Source organism: Megascapheus bottae, chromosome 14 (genome assembly GCF_031878675.1).
Source record: "Megascapheus bottae isolate mThoBot1 chromosome 14, mThoBot2.hap1, whole genome shotgun sequence".
In the NCBI taxonomy this organism is placed as follows: domain Eukaryota; kingdom Metazoa; phylum Chordata; class Mammalia; order Rodentia; family Geomyidae; genus Megascapheus; species Megascapheus bottae.
Genome location: NC_143522.1, coordinates 11,052,454 through 11,080,377, shown reverse-complemented (window position 1 = coordinate 11,080,377; position 27,924 = coordinate 11,052,454). Strand labels below are relative to the sequence as shown.

The window sequence follows — 27,924 nt, the reverse complement described above, 5'->3', positions numbered from 1 at the left end:
AAAAGTCTGAGACTTAATTTAATTAATCACCAGACACTGGAAGTATGACTGTAGCTCGGGTGGTAATGGGCCATCCTTGAGCAGAAAGCCAAGCAAGAGTATGAGAGTCCCTGAGTTTAAATCTCAGTACTGGCACCAAAACATGCACGCATGCGCACACACACAAAGACACATAGCCATAATGTGATAAGTCTGAAGTATCAGTGGATAGCTTAACTGAGACTTAATTATCATGAACTGGGATATTTATAATCAGTCATTATATCATTAGCAAGGAAATGGATACACCTAGAACAAATCATGTTAAGTGAGGTAAGCCCATTTCAGAAAGATCAACTATGGTGCCAGAGTTTTGCCTACTACTAGAGTGCTTGCCTACCATGCATGAAAGCCCAGGTTTCATTCCTCAGTATCACATACATAAAAAAAGCCAGAAGTGGTACTATGGCTCAAGTGGTAGAACTCTAGCCTTGAGAAAGCCCAAAGACAGTCAGTGGTCAAGGCCCTGAGTTCAAGCCCAGGACTGCCCCCCCCCCCAAAAAAAGAGAGAAAGGAATGAAGAGAATAAAAAAAACTAACCTTAGAACAAACAAAATCAACTAATGTAGCCTCTTCTTCACCTATATATTCTATGATTTTCTTATTGATCCAAGGTCTAATTCGTCGTTCCATCAATATCTGCAAAATAAAAGTTAATGAACAAAAAAATTATAACATTTTATTACATCTACTAAAGTCTATGTAACTTCAGTTTTATGCATATTCACACAAACTAAAGGGTGGCATACATAATGGAGGAGTCCAAAGGTATGTAACTTCTCTGAACAACTACTGAACTGTTTATCATAATACATATAATAAAGTAGAAACATGCTTGGAAGAAAGGTAAAATGGAAGAGAACATGTAAGTGAAAGGAAGAAGTATGAGCAAATACAAGTATTATACTCAATAATCACTGTTTAAAAATTCTACTATATAACTTTAGGAAAGGGATGGTAGGAAAAAAATAAGGGAGAACAATGGAATGGAGAACAATGGAAGGGGTGAAATTAATGAAGAAGCACTGTATTCATAACTGGACATTTGGAATTATAACCTCTTGGTGTAACTGTAATTATGGAAAAGAAAAACAAAACCATAACAGAGAATGTGGCTTAATGTTTTAGTGCTTGCCTATCATTCATTAAGCCCTGGGTTGTATTCCTCAGTACCACATAAACAGAAAAGGCCAAAAATAACACTGTGGCTTAAGTGATAGGGTGCTACCCTACAACAAAAGAAGCTCAGGGATAATACCTAGGCTCGAGTCCAAGCCCTAGAACTGGCAAAGGCAGTTAGGCAGTTAGGTACTGGTGGCTCACACCTGTAATCTTAGTTATTCATGAGGCCGAAATCTCACAACCCAGGCAAAGTCCATGAGATTCTTAATCCAATTAATCATAAAAAATCAGTATAATAATAAAATGGTGAAAGTGTGTGTGGGGGGGGGAGGATTGAAAGATAATACACTTAATGGCAAAGTGAACCAAAATACAATTCTATGAGGACTTCAAGTACTACCCAAGAATTTTTCCAGTAAAAGAAATTCCGTGGCCATGGCATTTACTTGGTGTCAAGAAGACTGTCCACATTATTTCTGTCAATACTAGGTCCAATGGATATTGTATGTCACATTCCCAACAGTCCCGAGATGATAAGATTCATTTTGCTACTCACAGAATCCACAATAGACCAATCCAGAGGATAAGCGAAGAGCTCAGGTTTGGCTGTAGGAATTTTCTCAATGAGACTCTTAATGTGTTTCCTTTTTTCTTCAGTGTTCACAGTGCCCTTGGCAGCATTTTTGTCATCTTCACCATAATCCAAAGGAACCAGTTTCCTTTTTCGGGGCACATCATCACTGTCTTCATCCTCAAATTTGTTAAAGACACTATCTACAGGCAGTTTCTTTCTCTTCACAGAATTAGGTTGCCCGGGACTATTAGAAGCACCTACAGTAAAAAGACTACCTTAGCATCCTGAAGACATCATTTTCAAATGTTAAAGTTGGCAGCCCATTGTCCCTTAAAAGTAGTACAAAATATACTTCCACAAGTCTCCGATAAATATCCCAACTATAAAAAGTAACTCTCTACTCACAAGTGCTAGAAAATTTAACTTTTCACTTCTTCTCAGAACTTGAGGCAGCTGCAGATATAGGAGCACTAGTAGAACTATGAAAACAATCGTGAGCTAGAAAGGCATTTTTAAAATATTTTGCTATCTACCTACCAAGTAGCACATATTTATTTTCCTTAAAGCAAACTACAGAGAAATGAAAAGAAATGCTAACATACCCAGTTTAAGACTTAGTCCTATTTTTGGCCTATGTTCCTCAGGTTGCTGTTGATCCGGTGAGTTTTCATGAGGAATAATAATACCACAGGGAGACTCGTCCCCAGGAGTGTTGGGGGTTGCATTGCCACTGGCAGAGGAAACAGATGGTGCAGAGCTGATAGGCCTTAGAGTGGGCTTGAGACAAGGCTTTTGTTCTGGCTCCTCCTCTTCTTCCATAGGTTCTTCTCGTTTTTCTTCCTTTTCTTGCTTTTCTTCTTCTTCTTCCTCTGATTCTGGCTCTTGTTTTATTTGTGGTTGTCTCCGCCTCTCAGCCTCTTGTTCCATCTACAACAAAAAGTTATCTGATTAACTCAGAAGTTCCAGGTATAATTTTCTTTTTTATAAAGTTTACAAACCAACTTCTTCAAAAACTGTGCTCAGGGCTGAAATCTATGGCTTTATGTAATCTAAACATTCACTCAAGCTATATCCTAACCCCAACTTATTTCTTTTATTGGCTAGGAAAAAGATATTTACATATTCTCAGAAAGCTGAGATCTAAATATATTAGTTATTATACTATTGGGGGGATGCCTCCTACAATATAAGGGAGAAGAGATTGAGCTTCAGAGCCTAGATACTATCCACGAGCAAAAATTTTGCCCAAGACTAGATAGAACTCTATCGCTGGAACCATAGCTCCAGGTTTTTTTGGTTTTTTTTTTGGGGGGGGGGGTGGGTCATGGGGCTTAAACTTTGGGCCTGGATGCAGTCACAGAGCTCTTCAGCTCAAGGCTACTTGCCCTACCTTTGAGCTACAGCCCCACTCCACATCATCACTTCTGCCTTTTTGGTAGTCTCACAGACTTTCCTGCCCTGGCTGACTTTGACCTATGATCCTCAGATCTCAGCCTCCTAAACAGCTATGGTTATCAGCAAGCCAAAATTCTCTCTGTTCTGATATTTCAGTTTTTCTTGTTATTTTTGGTTTTTGTTTCCCATTCCTGGGGCTTGAACTTGGGGGCTGGGCACTGTCTTTGAGCTTCTTTTGCTCAAGGCAACACCTGAGCTGTACAGCACCACCTGAGCTTTTACTGTTTGTGTGGTACTGAGGAACCCAACTCAGGGCTTCATGCATGCTAGGCAAGTATTCCTTCCACCAATAATCCACATTCCCAGCCCTGATACTTCTATTTATAAATATGAATGTTACTGCCAGGCATGGTGGCTCATGCGTACGCCTAGCTACTCAGGAAGCTGAGATCTGAAGATCCAGGTTCAAAGCCAGTCCAGGCACAACCAAAGGACCTGAGACTCTTATCTCCAGTTAACCTCTAGAAAATGGGAATTGGGGCTTGGTTCAAGGGTAGGGCAGTAGCCTTGAGCTGCAGAGCTTACGGACAGTGCTCAGGCCAAAATCAAACCCCATGACTCACAAAAAGAGGGGGAGGGGGGAGAGGAAAAAGGAGGAGGAGGAAGAGGAAGAGGAGGAGGAGGAGAAAATGTGTATTCCCTTTAACTACAAATTAAACTTTATCACAATTGACTAGAAAATAAGAATCTTAAAATAACTACAGATATTACAGTATTCTGGGTCATGAACTCAAGGCCTTGGCACTGTCCCTGAGCTTCTTTTGCCTCAAGGCAAGCACTCTACCACTGGAGCTACAGTATCACTTCTAGCTTTTTCTATTTAATGGTACTGAAGAATCAAACCCTAAGCCACATTCCCAGCCTTCAGCGTATCTTACCCGCTGGAGCTCTGCATCTGGATCTGGGTGTCCTTCTGCCAGAAGGCGTTGCCTGATTTCCTCAAGCTCTTCTTTTTCTCTCTTCCTATCTCGTTCATCTGCTTCCATTTCCTTTTCCCTATCACGTAATCTTTTCTGAAGAGCACTCCCTCTGTAAAAGCAGTAAGCTCCCATTAAAAGTCAAATCAATGCTAATAAATATGATCTTTCCAAAAGTGTCCTCTTTCAATACCAAAAGCTATTTTGAGGGCCAAGAAAAGATTGTCACAATGTTCTATATCTAAAGAGCACACAAAACAATACACATTATAGCCTTGTTAAGCACTGTCTTAACATGAAATCTTATTACCATGAACCTCAGGACTTAGGCACTGTCCCTGAGTTTCTTTTGCTCAAGGTTAGCACTCTACTACTTGAGCCACAGTGACATTTCGGTTTTTTTCTATTATGTGGTACTGAAGAACTGAACCCAGGACTTCATGAATGCTAGAAAAGTATTTTACCACTAAGCCACATTCTAAGCCCTTACACCCATGAACTTTTATGAAAGGCACTGTCAAAAAGTGTCTGAAACAGATAAGGAGAATCCTGAACACATAATTAGCATTTTCTCAGACACCAAATTGGGCGAAAAAACAATACAAAAGGTACTAAAACACTTAATATTTCTCAGAACTGAAGGATAAGCCAGTAATACATTTGAGGTCCTGGTTCCCAGTACTATTTATCTGAAAACAATAGCATATATGAACTAAAATTAGATGGTCTTTTCCCCCGTTTGAGAAAAAAAATCCAACAGCTAGGCCTGGTGGCACATGCTAGTAATTTCAGTACTGTAGAAAAAGGAGGATCATGTGAGTTTGGAAGCAATTTTCTTCAGTTTAAAGAGGAGAGAGGGGAAGAGAGGGAGCCCAAAACATAGCACAAAATCGGAAGGATGAAATTCTGCAGGCATCAGTGGTTCTTGACTATAATTTTAGCTACTTAGGAAGTTAAGTTCTGAGGAACAAGATTTTAAGCCAACCTAGGCACCAGAGTCCTTGGAGTTCTTTATCTCCAATTAACCACCAAATAATCAACTATAGTTGTAGCTCAAGAGGTAAAGCATTAGTATTGAACCAAAGAGCTCAGGGACGCGCTTACAATACAATTCTTACAAATTGTTTAAAAAAAAAAACAGGCATGGTGGCTCAAGCCTGTGATCCTAGCTACTCAGGAGGCTGAGATCTGAGGATCAAGGTTCAAAGCCAGCCTGGGCACAAAAGGACCTGAGACTCTTATCTCCCAATTAACCTCTAGAAAATGGGAAGTGGGGCTTGGCTCAAGGGTAGGGTGGTAGACTTGAGCAAAAGAGCTCAGAGACAGTGCCCAGGCCCAGGGTTCAAGCCCCATGACCCATAACAACAACAACAACAAAAATATGATACTCCCTGGGCTAGGAACACCTAAAGGTAAGAGTGCTTGTCTAGCATGCACAAAAGACCTAGGTTTGATTCCTCAGTGCCAAATACACAGAAAAGGCTGGAAGTGGAGCTGTGACTCAAGGGGTGTAGCTCAGTGCCCAGGCCCTGAGTTCAACCCCAGGACTAGGAAGAAAAGAAAAAAAAGACACTCTCCATATCAGGAAAAACAACTTTTACTATAATGCTATAAAGGCTAGAATGTAGAGCTGTGCATGAACTGAGAAAGGAGGACAAGACAGGTGTTGAAACTCATATATATAGGTATGAATAAAGCAGCCAGAGAGGGAGGTCAGAGTGCTGTAGACCATTCTTTTTTTTTCTTTTGCCATTTCTGAAGCTTGAACTCAGGGCCTGAGCACTGCCCCTTGGACACTTTTTGCTCAAGGATAGCACTCTGCCACTTGAGCCACAGCACTTGTCTTTTTCTGTGTATGAGGTATGGAGGACTGGAACCTAGGGCTTCACACATGCTAGGCAAACACTCGACCACTAGGCTACAATCCTATCCCCTGGACCAGTTCTTAAATCCTACTGGACAAAAATGTCTAGGCAATCCTAAGTAGCTTGAATTCGTTTTAATTTGCTATAGAGCTGGACCTCTTTACAGTACATAAAGAGGGTCGGGAGCATACCACATAGACAAAAAAAGCTGGAAGTGGTGTTGTGGCTCAAGTGGTAAATGCTAGCCTAAAGACAGTGCCCAGACACTGAGTTCAAACCCCACTACTGGCAAACAAAAAAATAAATGAAATGTACAAAGACAGAAAAGACATTATTGGGTACAATATTATCTTGGACTTCCTGCTTCAAGATACATGGAACTATTCTAAAGTTTTCCCACCACAGAAATGATTATATCAGTCAAAAGGGATGATTTCAAAAGATACAATGTTAAATTTCCTTGCTTATTCTAGTTAATGAACTTAAGTAAGAAAGACGGCAAATAAAAGCTCCACATGTAAGTTTGTAAAGCAAAACTTTTTTACCTGTAATATTTGGGATCATCTCGATCATCATCATAGTCTTCTAAAAATTCTTTTAGTCGTTTAGCCTCTTTAGCCTTTGGAGAAATTAAGGACAAAGACAGTAAACTACCACTGGAATCCAGCACATAACATTCTTTTTGTGTGTGTGCCTGTACTGGAGTTTGAACTTAGGGCCTGGAGCTTTCAATGCTAGTTGTGTACCCACCGAGTCACAGCATTTTATGATAAACTGGAGGCAAGACACTCACATACTTTCCTTGCCATGGCTGGCTTCTGTGATCCTCAGATCTCTGCCTCCTAAATAGCTAGAATTATAGGTATAAGACACTGGTACCGAGCCTTCATCTGCTTTCTCAGGAATAATTTTTCTTATTCCTAATTCTTAAGACTGTATTCTAACATACCTTCATGTATAAGTTTGTATAACAGCTTTTTTACTCTTTTGCCTATAAAACAAATCAATTAGAACTAATTTATGAAATAAAAAGGACATAACAGAGTATATCTTATTATAAGATTCAATGTATAATAATTATTCAATGAAACCTGAATGTACTAGGAAACAATTGTCAACTTATTAACTGAACAAAAACATTTTACTTTTTTTGACCAGTCCTATAGACTGAACTCAGGATATGGGTACCATCCTTAGATACTTTTTGCTCAAGGTTAGCGCTCTGGCACTTGAGCCACAGCACCATTTCTGGCTTTTTCTGTGTATGTGGTACCAAGAAATTGAACCCAGGGCTTTATGCATGCTAGGCAAGCACTCTAGGCCACACTCCTGGCCCAAATCACTTATTTTTAATCTAAAGTCTTACCATTTCTCTTCTTCTTTCTTCTTCTCTTTCAGCCTCTTTCTCATATTCCCTGGTTTTCTTCCTTTCTCTGATTTCCCAATTCTTAAGGCGCTAAAATAGAAAATTTCAAAGCATTCAAAAAACCTTATTATAAAAAGGATTCTACTAAGAAAACTGAATATACTAATATATACCAAGCTTTAAGATTAAAACAGTTACCTCTTGATAAGCAGCTTCTTTCTCTCGGAGTTTTCTTTCAAGCTTTCTTCGTTCATATACATCTTCTTCATCTTCTTCTCGGTCTCTTTTCTTATCTTTCTCTCTTTCCCGTTCCCGTTCTCTTTCTCGTTCTCTCTCTCTCTCCCGTTCTCGTTCTCGCTCTCGTTCTCGCTCTCTCTCTCGTTCTCGTTCTCGTTCCCTTTCTCGGTCTCTGCTCTTTTCTCTAAAATATATTTTAAACTGTCAGTCTATTTTCCATTTCAAGAAGGGAAAGGACAAATACTGTACAAACTCAGAAAACAAAATTTAGCATTCTGCATAACTAGAAACTAAATTCATCACAAAGGCACATACACTAGGTATAACAGCTACAACGCTTAATTAACATGCACAAATCCCTAGGTGTTGACCTTGGTACTGCAATTCCAAAAAGAATCATGGTTCAAGGCCAGCATGTTAAGAGTGTCACATGACTCTCTCTCTCTCTCTCTCTCTCTCTCTCTCTCTCTCTCTCTCTCTCTCTCACACACACACACACACACACACACACACACTCTCTCTCTCTCTCTCTCTCTCTCTCTCTCTCTGCCTGAAACCAGGATTTGAACTTGGTACTTGAAGCTTTTGTTCACTGGTTAGCACTCTACCAACTGAACGACATCTTCAACCACAAAAGAACCCTTCCTGAAGTCTTAGCTAGACACAGTGGCACACACTTGTCAGCCTATGGTATACATTGGGAGAATTGCAGTTAAAATCCAGCCTAGACATAACAGTTTACCAACCTGTGTGAATCAGTACCTACAATAGAGGTAGATGAGGGTCCAAGTGTATGCTCAGGCAGAAGCAAGTAGCCAGCAGAGGCTGAGAGAATTGCAGTTAAAACGCAGCCGAGACAGAACAGGTTACCAACCCCTGTGTGAATCAATACCTATGATAGAGGTAGATGAGGGTTCAAGTGTATGCTCAGGCAGGAAGCAAGTAGCCAGCAAAGGCTGGGAATGTGGCTTAGTGGTAAGAGTTGCTTGCCTAGTATGCATGAAACCCTGGGATCTATTTGTCAATATCACATAAACAGAAAAGGCTATAAATGGTGTTGTGTCTCAAGGCCTTGAGCAAAAGCAGCTCAGCACCGAAGGCTCGTACCTATAATTCAAGCTACTCAGGAGGCTGAGATCTAAGGATCACAGTTCAAAGCAAAGGCCTGCCCAGGCACTCAGTGAGACTATCTCTAACCACCAGAAAACTGGAAGTAGTGCTGTGGCTCAAGGGGTAAGGCCATAGCCTTGAGCTGAAGAGCTCAAGGACAGCACCCATGCCAAATTCAAGCTCCAAGGACCAACAAAAAAGAAGGGCTGGGAATTTGGCCTAGTGGCAGAGTGCTTTCCTAGAATGCACAAAGATCTGTGTTCCATTCCTCAGTATCACACACATAGAAAAGCCACAAGTGGTGCTGTGGCTCAAGAGGTAGAGCTCTAGCCTTGAGCAAAGAAGCTCATGGCAGTACACAGGACCTGAATTCAAACCCCAGGACCAGTGGGGGAGAGGGGTTGCGTACAAACACACATACTCACTCACTCACTCCACAAAAGATAGAATTGCCAGGAGCCAGAAAGGCAAGCTGTGGCAGTTCAATGTACTACCAATGAATATACAGACTAGAAGCTAAAGTGAGTGGTACTAGAGTGACTTCTCTGTATGTAGAATGTCAATGCAAAGGTGACTTGAAAATTGCCTGCCAATTCAACGAGATAACATTAAGTGCTGGGAGTTTGGCCTAGTGGTAGAGTGCTTGCCTAGCATGCAAGAAGACCCTTGATACCACATACATAGAAAAAAGCCAGACATGGTGCTGAGGCTCAAGCAGTAGAGCTCTAGCCTTCCAAGAACAGTGCTCAGGCCATGAGCTCAAGACCAGGACTGGCCAAAAAAAAAAAAAAAAAGAGAGAGAGAGAGAGATAACATGGCATTCTGTGTACAACTTGTGTTCTGGGTTTTTTTGTTTTGTTTTGGGTTTTGTTTTTTTTTTGTTTTTTTTTTTTGCCAACCTTGCGCTTGGACTCAGGGAATGAGCACTGTCCTTGGATTTTCTCAAGGCTAGAGCTCTACCTCTTGAGCTTCAGTACCAATTCTGGCTTTTTTCTATGTATGTGGTACTGTCTTATGGAACCTGGGTCTCCATGCATGCTAGGCAAGCACTCTACCACTAAGCCAAGCTCCTAGCACTGTTCTGGGTCTTTGTAAAAACTGGTTTTAGGCCGGGAGTTTGGCCTAGTGGTTAAAGTGCTTGCCTCGCATGCATGAAGACCTGGGTTCGATTCCTCGGTACCACATACATAGAAAAAAGCCGGAAGTGGTGCTGAGGCTCAAGTGGTAGAGCTCTAGCCTTGAGAAAGTCCAAGGACAGTGCTCAGGCCCTGAGCTCAAGCCCAGGACTGGCAAAAAAAAAAAAAAAATGGTTTTACAGATAAAATTGTTGCTAGGGATACACTTCAGAAATACAATACATGTATGGCATAACAGAAACACAAAAACCTTTTTGTGTGAGAAATGGAGTCATTATATTCAATGTGCATTATATAACCTAAGGATAAGCATGGAAAAGGGAGAAAAGAGGAAGAATAATGGGGGGCATGGCACTCCTAACTTCATTTATGGAATTGAAACTTCTTTGTAGAAGAGGTTAACAAATAAAAGTAAAAAAATAAAAACACTTAAGAAATAAAAAGTCCTATGTTCAATCCCCTCACTGCAAGAGAAACAAAAAATGAATTCTTTGCAATCTTAGCATTCAAAAGTCAAAGGCACTCCTAAGCTAGGTGTAGTTTCAGCCTAAACTGCACGGTAAGATCCTGTCTCACAAATACCTTTTTCAACACACTCAATGTCACTTTCCCCAAGCCATGGTAGGGAATTTGGCCCAATGTTAAGAGTGCTTGCCCAGCACGCATGAAGCCCTGGATTTGATTCCTCTGTACCACATATACCAAAAAAAAGCCAGAAGTGGTACTGTGGCTCAAGTGAGAGAGCACTATCTTTGAGCAAAAGGTGTCAGTGTTCAGGCCATGAGTTCAAGCCCTGGCAAAGAAAAAAAGAAAAAAGAAAGCCATGCCATGCCAAGTAGAAGGCTGCCCTAAGCTATTGGTATCAGAAATAAAAGCATCCATAAGCCTTACCTTGAACGGCTCCGATCCTTATTTCGATCTGAGCTCCTTTCCCGATCCCGATCCCGATCTCTCTCTCGATCCCGATCTCGGTCTCTCTCCTTTGTTCGGTCACGGTCCCTATCCCGTTCTCGTTCCCGCTCCCGTTCCTTCTCCTTTTCTCGTTCACGTTCTCTTTCCCTTTCTCGTTCCCGTTCTCGCCTTTCTCGTTCCCTTTCACGCTCCCTCTCTCTTTCTCTCCGTTCTTTCTCAATTTCCTGTCTTTCTTTTTCCTTTTTGCCTTTCTCTTCTTCCAGTTTCTAGAAACCAATAAAAGTACTTTTAGAGTTAACTCTGTGTAGCTCCAGTATTCAGACCATTCCCGGTGCATACCCGACACTGGGAACAAAAACATCAAATCAATAGTATTTCAATATACTGTGGCTTTTACTTGCAAATTAAGCTGAAGTAATTACAAGACTAGATTCGTGCAAAATCATATATTCTACAGAGACCAGGTATCTCCAATCTTGGATGCTGGGAGATGCTTCAAGTGTGGCCGGCCACTCAAATAACAATGCAATAACTAACCAGGAAGAATGTGGTGGCTTATAATAATTTCTAGAAAGGCAATCACGTGGCTAAAACATAACTCTGCCCATTCTTATATCTGAAAGTCAGTGAGACTACTAATAGCAATCAAAACCCTAGATTTCCCATTTCCTAAAGGTTACTTACTAGCTAAGAGTTTTAATAGAGTCAAGTCACTGTAATGCAAAAACTTCTTTAGTCTAGTATGCCCACCCTCCAAAAGAAACCTAAGTCGAACCCAGTCAAGACCTGCCTTCTTATTATGGAAATATTCACTCCCACCATTACAAGATGTTCAGCCCACCAAATACAAAATCTCTAAAAACCATTCACTTCAAGCAAATTATACACAACTATGTTTTCATTTAAAATACTTAAATATACCCATGCCTGTAAGACAATGAAAATATATTTACAATGATAATCCATCCTTGGAAGGAATGATTGTTTATGAACTTACAGATGCTGTGCTAGGACATGGATCGCCAACACTGGATTAACCTTGCCTACAAGCTATGTTTCTGGGAGGAAGAGCAAGTACATGGTTCACAAATAAACCAAATACAAAGTCAAACCAAGTTTGTCCCCTAAAAGTTTACCAGTGTAACCACAAGGTTTCTATACAAACTCAGAAAACAAACAAAAAAAAATTTTTTTAAATCCAAACAGGTACAAGAAAAAAAACACATTTATTCCTCAGGTTTCATATTTAGTTTCACTGAAATGAATTTAAAAACTGCAACAATAAAATGTGCATTTCTGTTTTCTCAGTCATGTAAAGCATTTAAAACAACTTTAAAAAGAAGTCTTACCTGTTTGATACTTTTTTTCTTGCTCATGGGTCAGAGAACTGATAGAGGATTATGAAAGGAAAGCTAATGTATGAGTCATCAATATATTCAGCTGCTGTGCTAATCTAAATCAAAGTAGAGTATAGGCAGAGCCAATACTGAATACATTGAAATTACAAAGCGAAGAAATAAGAAAATGGTAGAAAGACAGAAATAGAGAGTATTAAAGGAGAAAAATCTCGTTTCAGAAAAAGTTCCATAATACTGTAAAGTGAGGCTAGACTACTTAAAACTTACCTCAGTGTCATACACTTAACAAAGAAATTTCCTTTTCTGAGATAATACTTACATAATATTTTAGCTGTCCCAATTTATTTTGTACAGTTATAACTTTTTATTTTTAGTCAATATCCTACTTTTCTCATGTAAAAATATTTGTTTCACAACTTATTTCAAAAGAATAGTTGTTTTCAGCAAATGAAAGTGAATGACTCTAGTTGATAGTAAATGCTTTCTGAAAAGATAGTATATATTCTATATATGTATCTTCAAACAACTATGTACACAGAACATGTTTGTTTGTTTGTTTTTTTTAAGAAAGAAGTGAGAAAGAAGAAACGAGGCATGTAAAGTAATGACAAAGTGATGAAGAGGAAAGGACAGATTAAAAAAAACATAAATCTTACCTTCTTCTCTCTTCAGACTCATCCGTGCTGTAAATGGACGCCCCCTGCCACGTTGATACCCTGACAGTCTGTGGTTATTTAATAAACTCATACCAAAACATGCAAAGGTTCACTGAGCTCATATGTACTTGAGTTTCAAATATTCCCTTTAACCATCCCACCCAATCAATGTTTTTATTTTCTTATTGTTTTAAAAAACACATTTTGGAAATCCAAAACATTCCCTCCAATGAAATAACACTAAGGCAGTGATATGCCTGATTCATATAATTCTGAAGCAGTAACTTCTGAATTTCTTTTTATTATGGTTCTCTCACTAATTACCAATAAGAGTTTTAGCAAAACAAAAAAGGGTAAACCACACACACAACTGTATACCATTTTTAAGCTTACTCGGCCCTGAATTTGAGTATTGAATTTAAGACATATTGCTCTACAATGACTTTCCATAAACCACCATTTTAACTCTCAAAATTTTGAGTTACATTTGTGTTTTTAGACACTTAATTCCTGAAAAGGCATTGTGCATATGAATTATGACTAGACATTTAAACAATGTGTTCAACAGCATTGACCATTGGTATTACTGTCAACTTGGGATTTTGAAAGCAATGAGAAAAAATAAAAAGAAAGTGAACACAATATTTCAGAGTTAAAGGTCTCCCGGTCTATGCATAAGAACCAGTATTAGCTTATTACCTCTAATACCAAAAGAATATTTCATGCAGTGTTTGCATTTCACCATCCGTAAGCATCAACTTCAACACCAGCAAACATTCACAGATGCACTGTCATTGAGAGAAGCTTTAAATAGGCAAAACTCGTGAGTGGGATTTACTACATATACAAACCCATTTCCAAGCCAGTTACCCCTTTGCATATTTTTCTGAGGGGGCATCCATAAATATAATAAAAAAACAGAAGCTCATACTTACATCCTATTCCTTGTTACTTTCCAAGCTGAGAGTTTCATCTTGCATTAGTCACCATATGATCTCTATCATAATGGTGGGGGTCAATGAATAGATTAGCTTTATGGGAATTTACAGTTCTTCCATGCATCTACTAATTTGGTAAGTCTGGTTATCACTGACCTACTTTTTAAAGTCTCCCCCACTCAACTTAAATCTCTGTTAAATCTTAAATGTTAATCTCAGCTCTGAAGAAAAGGTTTTCCTAAGATTAAGTTAAATAATTGCCCCCAAAAGTATACTATACTACACTATACTTCTGGTCCTGTAATCCAGTTTAAATCTGACTTTGATGTTTATGTTGAAATTCTAGTATTTACTTCGAGCATATTAAAGTGAGATGACTACAGTTTTAACTGCAAAAATTAAAGAGAATATGTCAGTGACCACTTTAATATGGTACTATTCTTCTGTTTGTTTCTACCTAAATATTAAACCTATAAAAATCATATAAAATTATATTCTAATGTAAGGTTGATTTTCTTGTCTGTTTGCTTTGGATTCTGTAAAAAGTCTAGATTGGTATCAAGTGAAAAAACAAGAATACTACCTTGTGTGTATCTCTGAATTTGCTGATCTCACGAGATATCAGGTCTCTTTTGTCTTCTTCCATTTCTATAGCATTTATATCCTCCTAAAAGACAAGGGAAATATAAAGTAATGAATGAATCAATATCAATAAATGAATCTGCACCAATAAAAAAGGCTCAAGGTTAGATATTTGTAATGTTTTTATAAACAACTATGTAAACAACTGACAGTAACATGTAACATTCTGAAGTTAAATAATAAAAGGGAGATAGACAAGAATCAAAAATCTTGTCAGTTAAACAGTCCAAACAGATAGTGTCAAAGCCTACAATTTAAACGAACCTTAGTGATGAGTGGATATGGGATCAGTGGGGCCACTGGAAATCTGCGGAAAATCTGCGGAAAAACCCACAAAGATATTTTTAAAAACCAGCTTAAAACTACTGTATAGTTCAATGTCCTATACATTTCTACTGTAAGCAATACAGTACTTGTGATATTTTGACTTGAAATTGGCTGATAAATGACTTTATTTAAGGAAAGAAGCTACATAGAAGCCAACAATAAAATAAACAGCCATATCCTGCTAGCTTCCTTGTAAGTTTATTATCATATGATTGGATTCTTTGTCCAGTCACATTTCCTTTCTTAAACAGTTTGGAGTCTTAAAACTCTCTTACTTGGGGCTGGGAATTTGGCCTAGTGGTAGTGTGCTTGCCTAGCATGCACAAAGACCAGGGTTCAATTCCTCAGTACCACATACATAGAAAAAAGCTAGAAGTGGTGCTGAGGCTCAAGTGGCAGAGCTCTAGCCTTGAGAAAGTCCAAGGCCCTGAGCTCAAGCCCAGGACTAGCAAAAAACAAAAACAAACAAACAAAAAAACCAAACTCTCTTACTTCAGAGGCCCGCTCCCATGCAGTGGCATGTATGTCCACTTTATTCTTGCTTTATGTCTAGGTTTGTCTCTGCCTCCATTGTTAGGATCACCCCAACTAAGGCTTTTAGATAACAACACTGCTAACCTCTTCACTTACATTTCTACTCAGATGTTCATTTTTTATGAAACACAAAACTGGAAAAAAGTCGTTTTTATCTCCATTTCTAAGGATTCTCATGCCATCTAAAACGCATCACATAAAGTAGTTTTCATGTGTGTTTTTTTCTAAGAAAAATATTTTATCTTCAAAAACCTCTCCTTTCAATAAAAAATTTCTCTCCCTTCAACAACATATATATGCAGGGCCAAGAGCATGACCAAGTGGTAGAGGGCTTGCATAGAATCCATGAAGCCCTGGGTTCAATTTCTCAGTACCACATACACAGAAAAGTTGGAAGCAGTGCTATAGTTCAAGTTAGAGCACAAGCTTTGAGAAAGCCCAAGGACAGTGCCCAGGTCCTGAGCTCATCAAGCCCCAGGACTTGGGGAAAAAAGAAAATTAATAATTAAATAAAATAAAAGAAACATCAGTGGCTTGCCTTTTAATCCTAGCTACTCAGAAAGCTAAGATCTGAGGAATGTGATTCAAAGCCAGCCTGGGTAAGAAAGTTCAAGAAACTCTCATCTCCAATTAATCACCAAAAGCTGGGAGTGGAGCTGTGACTCAAGTGGCAGAGTGCTACTACCCTTGAGATCAGCAGAAACTGCCAAGGCCCTGAGTTGATGCCCCAGGACCATCAGAATGTGTGCACATGAACATGTACATACACATGTACACGTACGTGTGTACACACACACACAAGTAATTTTATTTAAACTCTGTATGTTTGGGACAAGTCCCCACTGATTTAAACGCTGAGTAACATGAAAGGCCCTAAGGTCAAGGCCAAGAACTAGTTACCAGATTAACACACACAATATTTGGACAAAAACAAAATCCATGATGTCCAAAAACGGCGCCCAAATCAAAGATTATATATATGAACTGCCACAACTTATTGGCAACTGATCCTAATTCAATTAGGCTACTTTTTCATACATATACAATATATATATATATATATATATATATATAAATATATAAAATACTTTGTAGTTTTTCATAAGTTTTAGCCAAATGAATTAGAATATAAAAAAGTAAAGCCTCTCAAAAACTACAATGTTATCAAAGTGAGAAAAAATAAACTATAGAAATGAGTGTTAGAACACATACGTCCTCCTTCTTTTCCTTCTTCTTCTTTCTGGGGTGAGAGTCAGATTCCTGCGAAGGGGCATTTAGTTCACTGGAGTATTCTCGTATTAAAACTTCAATGGCCCCTTTAATCATCTGATCTCGTCTTTTTGTTTCTTCATCTAAGGCTTCTTCATCATCATTAGTGACCGTTTCTGGCCTAGCATTCTTAAAAACCAAGACAAGTTGGGGGGAAGAAAAATAAAACAACAAAAAATGAAAATCTTTCTCAAGTAATAAGTAACACACATTTCCTCAAAACACCTCCATATTCTTAAATGCAGTTAGCTTTGTTGATACCTACAGTATATCAAATTTATGAAAGCAAGAAAAGGTCAAACAAAAAAAAAATTGATAGCTATACACACCAAAATCACTAGCAGAATGGTCAGGGGCTGAAATGGTTTCTTTTATACCCTCTGCTTATGTAATTCCCACAATTCAAGAAATGGCACTTATATAACCAAGTATCTACATCCTAAAAAGGAATCAACTCTTTACAACACATCTTTCCTTATTTATACATGTAAGGTTATAAAAACAAATTATTTCATATGATGCTTCTCAAAATAAATGACCATTACTTTATTAATAACTTGAGAAAGTGTGTTAGCTATTGTCTCTATGGGGGGGGAGGAATTAATGTCTTCAAATATTACCACTGCTGTTATTTTCGGTTGTAGATTTACTCTAGTTAAGGACCTGAGACTCTTATCTCCAATTAACCTCTAGAAAATGGGAAGTGGGGCTTGCCTCAAGGGTAGGGTGGTCGCCTTGAGCCTTGCCTAGGCCAAGCTCAAGTCCCATGACCCACAAAATAAATAAATAAACAAACAAACAAACAGCAGACAGGAGTGTGATCTACTGGGCTTGCCTAAGCATGCACGAAGCACTAGGTTCAATTCTCTCACCTACACAGTTTAAATGTGGTGCTGTAGCTCAAATGGTAGAGCACTAGCCTTGAGAAAGCTTAAGGCTTTGTCAGTGCCCAGTACCTGAGATCAAGCCCCAGGACTGGCAAAAAAATTGTCAGGTGCTGGTGGCTCACACCTATAATCCTAGCTGCTCAAGAGGATGAGATCTGAGATCTATCAGCATGGACACAAGTCTGTGAGACTCTTATCTCCAATTAAACACCAGAAAACCAGAAGTGGCACTGTGGCTCAAGTTATATTGCACTAGCATTGAGGCTTAGAGTTCAAGCCCCATGACCAACAAGGGTGGGGGTGGGGGGAATACAAACAGAATTCTCCCCTCACCCCAGTCCTGGGGCATGAACTCTGGGCCTGGGTGCTGTCCCTAGGTTCCTTTTTGCTCAAGGGTAGAGCTTTACCACTTGAGCCATAGCACCACTCTGTGACTTTTCTATGATTAACTGGAGATGAGAGTCTCAGGGAGTTTCCTGCCAAAGCTGGCTTCAAAGTACAATCCTCAGGTCACAACCTCCTGAGCAGCAAATATAAAAAGCATGAGCCAGCACACACTAAAATTCCAACTTTATAGAGACCTTTACTCTCAAGCATTTTGCCAAAATAGGGCAAGATGGGAATAATGATGAAGATATCATTAACACAAGACATTATGTGATATGATAAAACTACCCAAAGTTTTTTTTTTACTTTCTCAAACCTGTCTCATCTTAAATAAAGATTCCTTACATGGGACTGTAGTTAAACTATTAAAATATTTATTAACAATGTAGTAAACTTAGATTCATAGTGAGAAGGGTTTTTTTTAACTTAGATAACAATAAAAATTTAATGTATGTATACACTATTATATATACACATAGATATGTGTATATATATACTATTTATATATATTATATATATAATTAAAGCCCTTCAGTAATATATCCCATTTCTCTAAAAGTCTCATATGAAATAGAACTTGCCAGTTGGTAGTCTACAGGCACAGAATCTTGAAGCACACATGGCTCAAATTCCTTAGTTCTTTTTGGGTTTTGGATCCAGACTCTCAAGTGCTAAAATTATAGGCCTGTGTCACCACATCAAGTTCCTTTAAACTGTTATCTTTTGAAATACCTTCTACTATAGAATTATACATTGGAAGGAGAGGAATTGTGGCTCACTCAATTGACTGAGTACTTGACTAGCATTCTCCAGGATCTGGAGCCAGTACTGGATTTGAACTCAGGATTTTGTGCTCTTGCTTAACATTTTTCACTCAAGGCAGATACCCTACCACTTGCAACAAATCTCTATTTCTGACTTCGTACTGTTTATTGGAGCTAAGAGGCTCTCAGATTTGTCTGCACAGGCAGGGTTTTAACTGCAATTCTCAGATCTTAGTCATCTGAGTAGTTAGTTAGGATTACAGGTATGAACCACCAACACACAGTTAAACCAAGTTTTAATAGAAAAAAAAAAATCCTAGGGAATTAATACAAAAAAACTGGCCCAGGGGCTGGGAATGTGGCATATTGGTAGAGTGCCTGCCTAGTACCCCCAATGATAACCCTAGGCTCAATTCCTCAGTAGCACATACACAGAAAACCCCAGAGGTAGTGCTGTGGCTCAAGTGGTAGAACACTAGCTTGAATAGAAGCAGCTCAGGGACAGTGCCCAGGCCCTGAGTTCAAGCCCAAGGACTGGCCAAAAATAAAAGAACATATACTGGGGTTGAGAGCGTCGCTTATTAGTAGAGTGCTTGCCTAGCCTGGCACCCATCCCTGGGTTGGATAGCTCAGTACTACATACACAGAAAAAGTCAGAAGTGGTGATGCAATTCAAGTGGTGGAGTGCTAGCTTTGAGCAAAAGCAACTCAAAGACAGTGCCCACCCTGAGTTTAAGCCTCAGTTCTGGAAAAGAAAAGAAGAGAAATGAGGGCCGGGAGTTTGGCCTAGTGGTTAAAGTGCTTGCCTAGCATGCACGAAGACCCGGGTTCGATTCCTCGGTACCACATATAGAAAAAAAAAAAAAAAAAAAAAGAAAAGAAGAGAAATGAAATGAAATACAAGAAGCTAACCCAGGTACTGGTGGCTCACGCTTATAATCCTAGCTACTTAGGAGGCTGAGATCTAAGGATTCTGGTTTGAAGCCAGGAAGGGAAGGAAAGTCCATGAGACTCTTACCTCTAAATAACCACCTGAAAACTGGAAGAGAGAGCTGAGGCTCAAAGTGGCAGAGTACTAGCTTTGAGCAAACAAGCTCAGGGACTGCACCTAGGCCCTGAAGTCAATTCTAAGACCAACAAAATAGAAATATAAGCAGTTAATAGTGAGGTAAAACCCAAACACAGGGGCCAGAAGTTTGGCCTAGGGGTAGAGTGCTTGCCTAGCATGCACAAAGACCTGGATTTGATTCCTCAGTACCACATAAATAGAAAAAAAATGGAAATGGTGCTGTGGCTCAAGTGGTAGAAATCTATGCTTGAGAAAGCCCAAGGACAGTGCACAGGCCCTGAGTTCATACACCAGGATAGGCCAAAAAAAAAAAAAAAATAGTGCATTCCAAGGAAAGATAGAAATAAATAGGGGTTGAGGAGGGGACAAATGTAAAACAATACAATCCTGTCTTTATGAAAGGAAATATTCACATAACAAAATTTAAATTTAAACTATATTCAGACCAGTAGCATAGCCTAGTGGTAGAGTGCTCACCTAGCTTGCACAAAGCCCTGAGTTCAATTCTACAGGTATTACATACTCAGAAAAGGCTGGAAGTAGTGCTGTGGCTCAAGTGGCATAGAGCTAACCTTAAACAAAAAACGTCCAAGGATGGTGCCTAAACCCAGAGTTCAAGCCCCAGGACTGCTGCGTACGTGTACACATACACACACACACACACACACACACACACACACACACACACACACACACACACACACACACACACACACACACACACACACACACAGAAACCTAAATTCACTCAAAGAAAAAGTTCTCTGATGTATGACCAAAAAAAAAAGTCATAGTTATAGTGGTAAGTATAATGGAATTTAATTTCCTTTTTATCCTTTGCTTCATGTTGGGGCTTGAATTCAGGACCTTGGCACTGTCCTAAGCTATCTCACGGCTGTGGCTATACCAATTGAATCACAGCACCACTTCTGGATTTTTCTGTATACGTGGTACCAAGGATTCACAGGGCTTCATGCATGCTAGGCAAGCACCACTTCTGGATTTTTCTGTATACGTGGTACCAAGGAATTGAACACAGGGCTTCATGCATGCTAGGCAAGCATATTAACCTAAGCCACAGTCTCTGGCCCTGACTTTTCTTCTTAAAGCAAAGAATACTTAAGACTTTTACAAATGGGATGAGACAAGAAAGCTATTTCTATCTTTAGATAACAAAAACTTGATGACAGCAAAGGCTATTATGGTTTTGTTTTTCTTGGGAGGAGGAGATTTTGTCAGGTAAGGATGCTAAAAAAGGAAAATGGAAAGGGGCAATTAGACAATATAGTCAAGTTTAAGCTTTGTTTTTGCTTGAGGTGATAAATATAATAGCAGGCTGAGCACCTATGGTTCACACCTGTAATCCTAGCTACTCAGGAGGCTGAGGTCTGAGGATCTAGTTCAAAGCTAGCCTGGACATTAAAAGTCCGGTACGACATACATAGAAAAAAGCTGGAAGCGGTTCTGTGGCTTAAGTGGTAGAGCTCTAGCCTTGAGAAAGACCAAGGACAGTGCTCAGACCCTGAGTTCAGGCCAGGACTGGCAAAAAAAAAAAAAAAAAGAAAAGAATAAATAACAAAAATTTCCTTTACTTTTAGTTTCACTTATGAAAGCCTGAATTTAAGATAAAATTTAAAAAAATATGCTGGTGGCTCATGCCTGAGTAGCTGAAATTTGAGAACTGAGGTTTTAAGTTAGACCCAGCAGTAAAGTCTATGAGAATCTCATCTCTAATTACCCACCAAAGAAAAAGCAAGTGAAGCTGTAGCTCAAATGGTTCAGGAGTAGCCTTGGGTAAAAAAAGCTCAGGGACAACATCCAGGCTTTGAATTGAAGGCCTAGGACCAGCACATAAAAGCAAAAAACAAAAAACCCAGACAGTCTGATAAAACTACCCGTGTATATAAAGTAGTTAAAACTTATTTTCAGTCACCTTAAATTTAAAAGAGGGAAACTAGTAAAGATTTTGTAGGTTGGAATACATTGCGTACTTACTTAAAAAGCTGCCTTAATGAATTAGCTCAGTTTGGAATAGTCTGTACCAGTGTTTCTCTGGCAAGTTAACCTTGTCCAGCCTCCCTTACTACCTCCATCCCAACCTGGAACAAGCAAATCAACAGTCATCCACCCACTGTGGGTAGATAATAAACACTTAATATAACTATAAACAATAAAATACTCTTCTGCATTTAAGTCATAAGCATTATGATGTTGGTGACCTTGTGAATTCCCAAGGTAGATATATTTATAATGAAAGTATTTACTTGCAAATAGCTCAGCTGGCGCAGAAAAGGTGACACTTCAGAAAACATACTCCATTACATAGGATGAAAACATAGCTCAGGTGATAAGAGTGCTAGTCAATGAGCAAAAGCATTGGATACCAAGTTCAAGTTCCAGGCTTGAAAACAACAACCACAACCACAACAAAACCCCACATACCCCATTAGATGCTTTCTTCTTTGCTTTCCATTCATCCAATTGTGCCTTTGTCTTTGCATCAACTTTTACAAGTAATTTCTTCTCTCCAATCTGCAGGTCATGCAATAATCTGAGTGCACGGAGGGTAGATTCAGGCTCCTTATATTCACAGAATCCAAAGGCTAGCAATAGTGTAAAGAATTAGTAAAATATTAATACAATTATGCATTTTTATTATGGAAAAGAAAAAAAAATTGTGGGTCATAGAGCTTGAACTTGGCCTGGACCACCAGCACGCAGCATAAAAATTATTGAAGAGCTGGGAATGTGGCTTAGTGGTAGAGTGCTTGCCCAGCATTCATGAAGCCCTGGGTTCGATTCCTTAGTAACAAACAGAAAAAGCAAGAAGTAGCACTGTGGCTCAAGTGGTAGGAGTGCGAGTAGCCTTAAGCAAAAAAGCTCAGGGAGAGGCCTGGAGTTTGGCTTAGTGGCCAGAGCATGCATGAAGATCTGAGTCTGATTCCTATTTAACTCATCCATAGAAAAAACTGGAACTGTGGGGTGCAAGGCACAGTTGCTCACGCCTATAATCCTAGCTACTCTGGAGGCTGAGATCTGAGGATCAAGGTTCAAAGCCAACCAGAGCACAAAAGGACCTGAGACTCTTAGCTCCAATTAACCTATATAGAAAATGGGAAGTGGGTTTGCTCAAAGGGTAGGGCTATAGCCTGGAGCTGAAGAGCTCAGGCCCAAAGGTAGGGTGGTAGCCTTGAGCTGAAGAGCTCAGGGACAGTGCCCAGGCTGAGTTCAAGCCCCATGACCCACAAAAATAAAAATAAATAGAAGAAAGAAAAAACAGGAACTGGTACTATGGCTCAAGTGGTAGAGGACAGTGCTCAGGCTCGGAGTTCAAGCCCCAGAACTAGGGGAAAAAAAGAGTCAGGGAGAAGCTCGAGGACAGAAGCCAGGAGCTGAGTTAAAACTCCAGGTCTAGCAAACAATAAAATAAAAATAAATAAATAAGCAAGTTGGGTGTTGGTGGCTCACACCTGTAAGCCTAGCAACTCAGGAGGCTGAGATTTGAGGATCGAGATTCAGTTCAAAGCCAGACTGAGCACAAAACTCTTATCTTCAATTAACCACCGAAACTGGAAATGGTGTAGTAGCTCAAGTGGCCTTGAGCCAAAGAGCTCAGGGTTAGGGCCCAGGCCCAGGGTTCAAGTCCCATGACCAAAAAACAAATAGGAATAAAAAAAATCTTCAAAGACAAAATGGGATGGGGCTGGGAATTTGGCTTAGTGGCAGAGTGCTTGCCAGGCATGCATAAAACCCTAGGTTTGATTCCTCAGCACCACATAAACAGAAAACAGATGAAAGAGGCACTGTGGCTCCAGTGGTAGAAAGCTAGCCTTGTAGCAGAAGCTCAAGGACAGTGCCCAGGCCCTAAATTTAAGCTCCAGGCCTGCGGAAAAAAAATAATAAAACAAAATAAAGACAAAATGGAAAAATAAGTTATCAAGCTATATATGATCTTTGATAATCATTTTACTTTAGTAACTCAAACAATTGAGAGAAAAATTTAATCCGGGTAAAGGAAAAAGATTCAAATCAATCAAAGCCATTCATCAGAATATTTGATAAAAAATACTAGAGCAGGCAACCAATTCTGTAACTTGTGACATATTTTATAAATCATCCTACTAGAAATACAGAACTTTATCTTAGTGTTTTTTTTAGTGTTATTTGATTTTGATTAGCCAATCTCACTTTTCCCTTTGAGTCAGGGTTTTGCTGGTCTTGAACTTACAATTTTATTGCCTCTGCTTCCTGAGTGCTAGAATTATAAGCATGTATCACAATGCCTGACATCAGTCCCACATTTAATGTGAATTAAATCAAACAAAGTTAAAATCAGAAATAAAAGTGTTGTCAAGATTAGGAAGAAAATCTGAGAGAGACTGTCCAAATACCTATGGAAAAAAATAGGAGCATGACCTAGTGGTAGAGTGCTTGCCTAACATGTAGAAACCATGGGTTCCAGTCCTTGGCCAGAAGTGGTGCTGTGGTTCAAGTGGTAGAGTGCTAGGCTTGAAAAGCCCAAGCACAGCGCTCAAGCCCTGAGTTCTGGCCCCAGGACTGGCACCAAAAAAAAAAAAAAAAAAAAAAGCAAATAAACAGGACTACTGTAGGTGTAATTCAACTAGAGAACTAGCTGTGAGTGAAAATCCTGAGCTAACATGCCAGGCCCTGAGTTCACGAATAGATGCACAGGCACACACACGAACAAATGAACGAACGAACGAACGAACGAACACACACACACACACACACACACACACACACACACACACACTTTAGTACTCAGTTTTGTTTTGTTTTTTTTTTGGCCCCTTTCTCTTTCTGGCCCCGCTCGCTCCGGCCCGGCTAGGCCCCCTTTCTAGCTCAGGCCCTGCTCGCTCCGGCCCCGCTCGCTCCGGCCCGGCTAGGCCCTCTTTCTAGCTCAGGCCCCGCTCGCTCCGGCCCTCAGTTTTGTTTTTTTGTTTTTTTTTTTTTGGGGGGGGGGTCAGTTGTGGAGCTTGAAGCCTGGACCTAGGCACTGTGCCTGAGGAATTCAGCTCAAGGCTATCGGTCTATCACTAGGCCACACTGTGGCTACCGCTTGAGTCACAGCATCACTTCTGGTTTTCTGGTGGTTAATGAGTCTCGTGGACTTTAGTGCCCAGGCTAGCTTTGAATCACGATCCAGCCTTCTGAATAGCTAGGAAAACAGACATGAGCATGATGACACCTATGTCTCAGTGATGAAGGAGGCACAAATATGCGCTATGAATATTCACAACTCCGAAAAATAACTAGAACAAAAAGGGTGGAGGGCTATGAGTATCTGTCTACTGTTTCACCCTAAGTTTAAACCCAAGTACTGACCAAGTTATTAGGAGGCTAAAATCTGAGGATTGCTGTTTAAAGTCAGCGAAAGTAGGAAAGTCTGTGATACTATTATCTTCAGTTAACTGCAGAAAACTGAGAAATCCACCTGTAGCACCACCTTTGAATGGAAAAAAGCAATCCGAAGTGCCCAGACCTAGAATTCAAGCTCTAGCACATGCTAGAACACACACACACACACAACTATTATCGCAATTAGAAGCAAAAACAAAAACTGTTTTAAATGTAAGAAACTATTTGGAACATTGACTGGCCCCTCCTCTACCTCTTCCTATTCTATTTTTCACTTTTTAACCTCAATTATTGGCTAACGTATTCATTTTCCTTTTAATACTATTTTAATAAGACAACTAATGTAAAATATATTGAGTGATTTATACAAATGTTACTTATGTTGATAAAAAAAAATACAACTTACCTTGAAGCTTACCAGAAGCACCTTGCACTCTCTTCCAGCTCAAAACCAAACCACATTTCTTAAAAAGAGAGAAAAAAAAATCTCTTAACAAAATAAACTGATTTCCAATGTGAGTGACAACACAATTATATAGAGGGGAGGTACTCAGAAGAAAAGAAAAAAAGAATCAGTAAGGTCACACCAGCAAGTAAAATTACAAATATTTTCCAATAAATATATAATAGGTTCTCCACTGTCCCAATGGAAGGGAACAGATGCTGTACAGCTAATAAAAGACTCCTAGCCCCCTCCAAAATACATATATATATGTATTTATATATGATTCACATATATATACATACACACACACACACGCATACATATACACGGGGAGTGGGGGCGGGTGAACATACACGTGAGCTCCAGGACTCCATCTCAAATTAATCAGCAAAAACACCTGACTGGAGGTGAGGCTCAAGTGGTAGAAAGCAATCTGTGAGCACAAAAGCCAAATCAAAGCTCAAGATCCTGAGTTCAAGCCCAATATGTGTGGGAGAGAAATAGTGAATGAGGGAAAGAAAGTGAGAGAGAGCAAAAAAGGGAAAGATAGATCCTATCTTTTTGCAGGAGGAAATAATGGGGCTAAAATCCAGAGCCTTAACAAGGTTGGCAAGAATTCTACTACAGTGGGGCTGGGAGTGTGGCCTAGTGGTAGAGTGTTTGCCTAGCATGAATGAAGCCCTGGATTTGATTCCTTGGTATCATATACACAGAAAAAGCCAGAAGTGGTGCTGTGGCTTAAGTGGTACAGCTCTAGCCTTGAGGAAAGCCCAAAGACAGTGCTCAGACCCTGAGATCAAGTCCTGGACTGGCAAAATACAAAAAGAAAAGAAACAGGCATTTTAATCCATAACTTACAAAGAATCCAAAAGGCATTTAAGAAGGACCTTTAGAAATGTATTCAGGGGCCAGGAGTTTAGCCTACTGGTAGAGTGCTTACCTAGCACGCATGAAGACTCAGATTCAATTCCTCCGTACCACATCCATAGAAAAAAGGCGCAAGTGGTAGAGGTCTAGCCTTGACAAAGTTCAAGGACAGTGCTCAGGCCCTGAGCTCAAGCCCAGGACTGAGAAAGAAAAGAAAAGAAGAAAAGAAAGAAAAGAAAGAAAAGAAAGAAAAGAAAGAAAGAAAGAAAGAAAGAAAGAAAGAAAGAAAGGTATTCATAGCTAGGCACTAGTGGCTCAAGTCTGTAATTCAATAAACCACCAGAAAACCTAAGTGGTGTGGTGGCTCACACTGGGAGAGCACTACCTTTAGGCTAAAGGGCTTAGGGACAGTGACCAGGCCCAGAGTTCAAGCCCCATGACTGACCAAAAAAAAAAAAAAAAGTACTCATTGCAGCCTGTCTCATGTAATTATAATGCCTCTGTATATTACTTCTATTAAAAAAAAAACTTTTAAAAAGGTCCTTAATAAAGAAAAACAATGAAGAAATGGAAGAAGAGAGAGACAAAAGAGGCCGAGAGAAAGGGAGAGAAATGAATTAACATTTTGATGCAAGTACAAGTTAAGAACACATTTTAAAAAGGACTATATCAAACTAAATTTTGGACATGATACAGTACCGTCATTAATAAACAACAACAACAAAAAGTCAGTCTACTAGGTTTAGGAACCCCAGTCTAAACAAAATAGGTAAGAATTTAACTTTAACTTACAGCTAAGAGCTGCCGTATAAGCATGTCAGAGGCTTTTTCAGAAATGTTGCCAACAAAAACTGTGGTAGTGGGACCACAATTCTCATCATTTTCTTTAACCTTTAAGCCTGGATGATCCTTTCGTGCTCCCAAATGTTTCCCAACCATGGACACAGTGGGTACTAAGACCTAAGGTAAAGAAAGACAAAAAATTGATCTGACAAACTGGTTATAAGATTTAATGTCATAGTAGGCTAATACCAATTCAAAGTACAAATATGTGGCACACTCTTTATTAAGGTTTCTATATACTTAAGCAGTTTATGTTTCATTAATGCAAATTTACTCATGGCAAGTAATTTTCCACTAGATAACTTTAAAAAAAAATCTCGAGTCCGGGAGTTTGGCCTAGTGGTAGAGTGCTTGCCTAGCATGCACGACGACCCAGGTTCGATTCCTCGGTACCACATACATAGAAAAAACCAGAAGTGGTGCTGAGGCTCAAGTGGTAGATTGCTAGCTTTGAGAAAGTCCAAGGACAGTGCTCAAGCCCTGAGCCCAAGCCCAGAACTGCCAAAAAAAAAATCTGGAACTGGCTACCAGGTAGCTCATGCGTATAATCCTTACTTATCAGGAGGCTGAGATCTGAGAAACACCATTCAAACCAGGCCAGGCAAAAAATTCTTATCTACAATTAACCACCTTGTGGTAGAGTACTTGCCTAGATGCACAAAGACCAGGGTTCAATTCTTTAATACCACAGATGTAGGAAAGAAAAAGCTGGAAGTGGTGCTGAGGCTCAAGTGGTAGGGTATTCTAGACCTGAGGAGGGGCACGGGGGAAATCAAACCAAAAAACCAAAGACAGTGTTCAGCTCCTGAGCTCAAGCCCAGGACTG

At 39.6% G+C, this 27,924-nt stretch overlaps 1 protein-coding gene and 1 long non-coding RNA gene across 2 annotated transcripts in view; one reads left to right on the top strand and one right to left on the bottom strand.

The window, feature by feature from the left end:
* The window catches only part of Rbm25 (RNA binding motif protein 25), a 46,067-nt gene that overhangs the window by 6,070 nt on the left and 12,073 nt on the right, over positions 1–27,924 (bottom strand). Inside the window, exons 4-17 of the mRNA XM_090344418.1 lie at positions 27,048–27,215; positions 25,350–25,407; positions 22,007–22,167; positions 16,401–16,586; positions 14,592–14,645; positions 14,269–14,352; positions 10,713–10,999; positions 7,537–7,759; positions 7,339–7,428; positions 6,518–6,591; positions 4,069–4,219; positions 2,338–2,662; positions 1,718–1,992; positions 580–678 (exon numbers count right to left, since the gene is read on the bottom strand). Of these exons, the coding sequence (XP_090200544.1) occupies positions 580–678; positions 1,718–1,992; positions 2,338–2,662; positions 4,069–4,219; positions 6,518–6,591; positions 7,339–7,428; positions 7,537–7,759; positions 10,713–10,999; positions 14,269–14,352; positions 14,592–14,645; positions 16,401–16,586; positions 22,007–22,167; positions 25,350–25,407; positions 27,048–27,215 (2,235 nt within the window). The remainder of the gene's footprint in view (positions 1–579; positions 679–1,717; positions 1,993–2,337; positions 2,663–4,068; positions 4,220–6,517; positions 6,592–7,338; positions 7,429–7,536; positions 7,760–10,712; positions 11,000–14,268; positions 14,353–14,591; positions 14,646–16,400; positions 16,587–22,006; positions 22,168–25,349; positions 25,408–27,047; positions 27,216–27,924) is intronic.
* On the top strand, positions 615–12,853 carry LOC150054656 (uncharacterized). The gene is made up of 2 exons (XR_016537569.1): positions 615–807; positions 12,659–12,853. It is a non-coding gene; the product is annotated as an uncharacterized LOC150054656 (long non-coding RNA).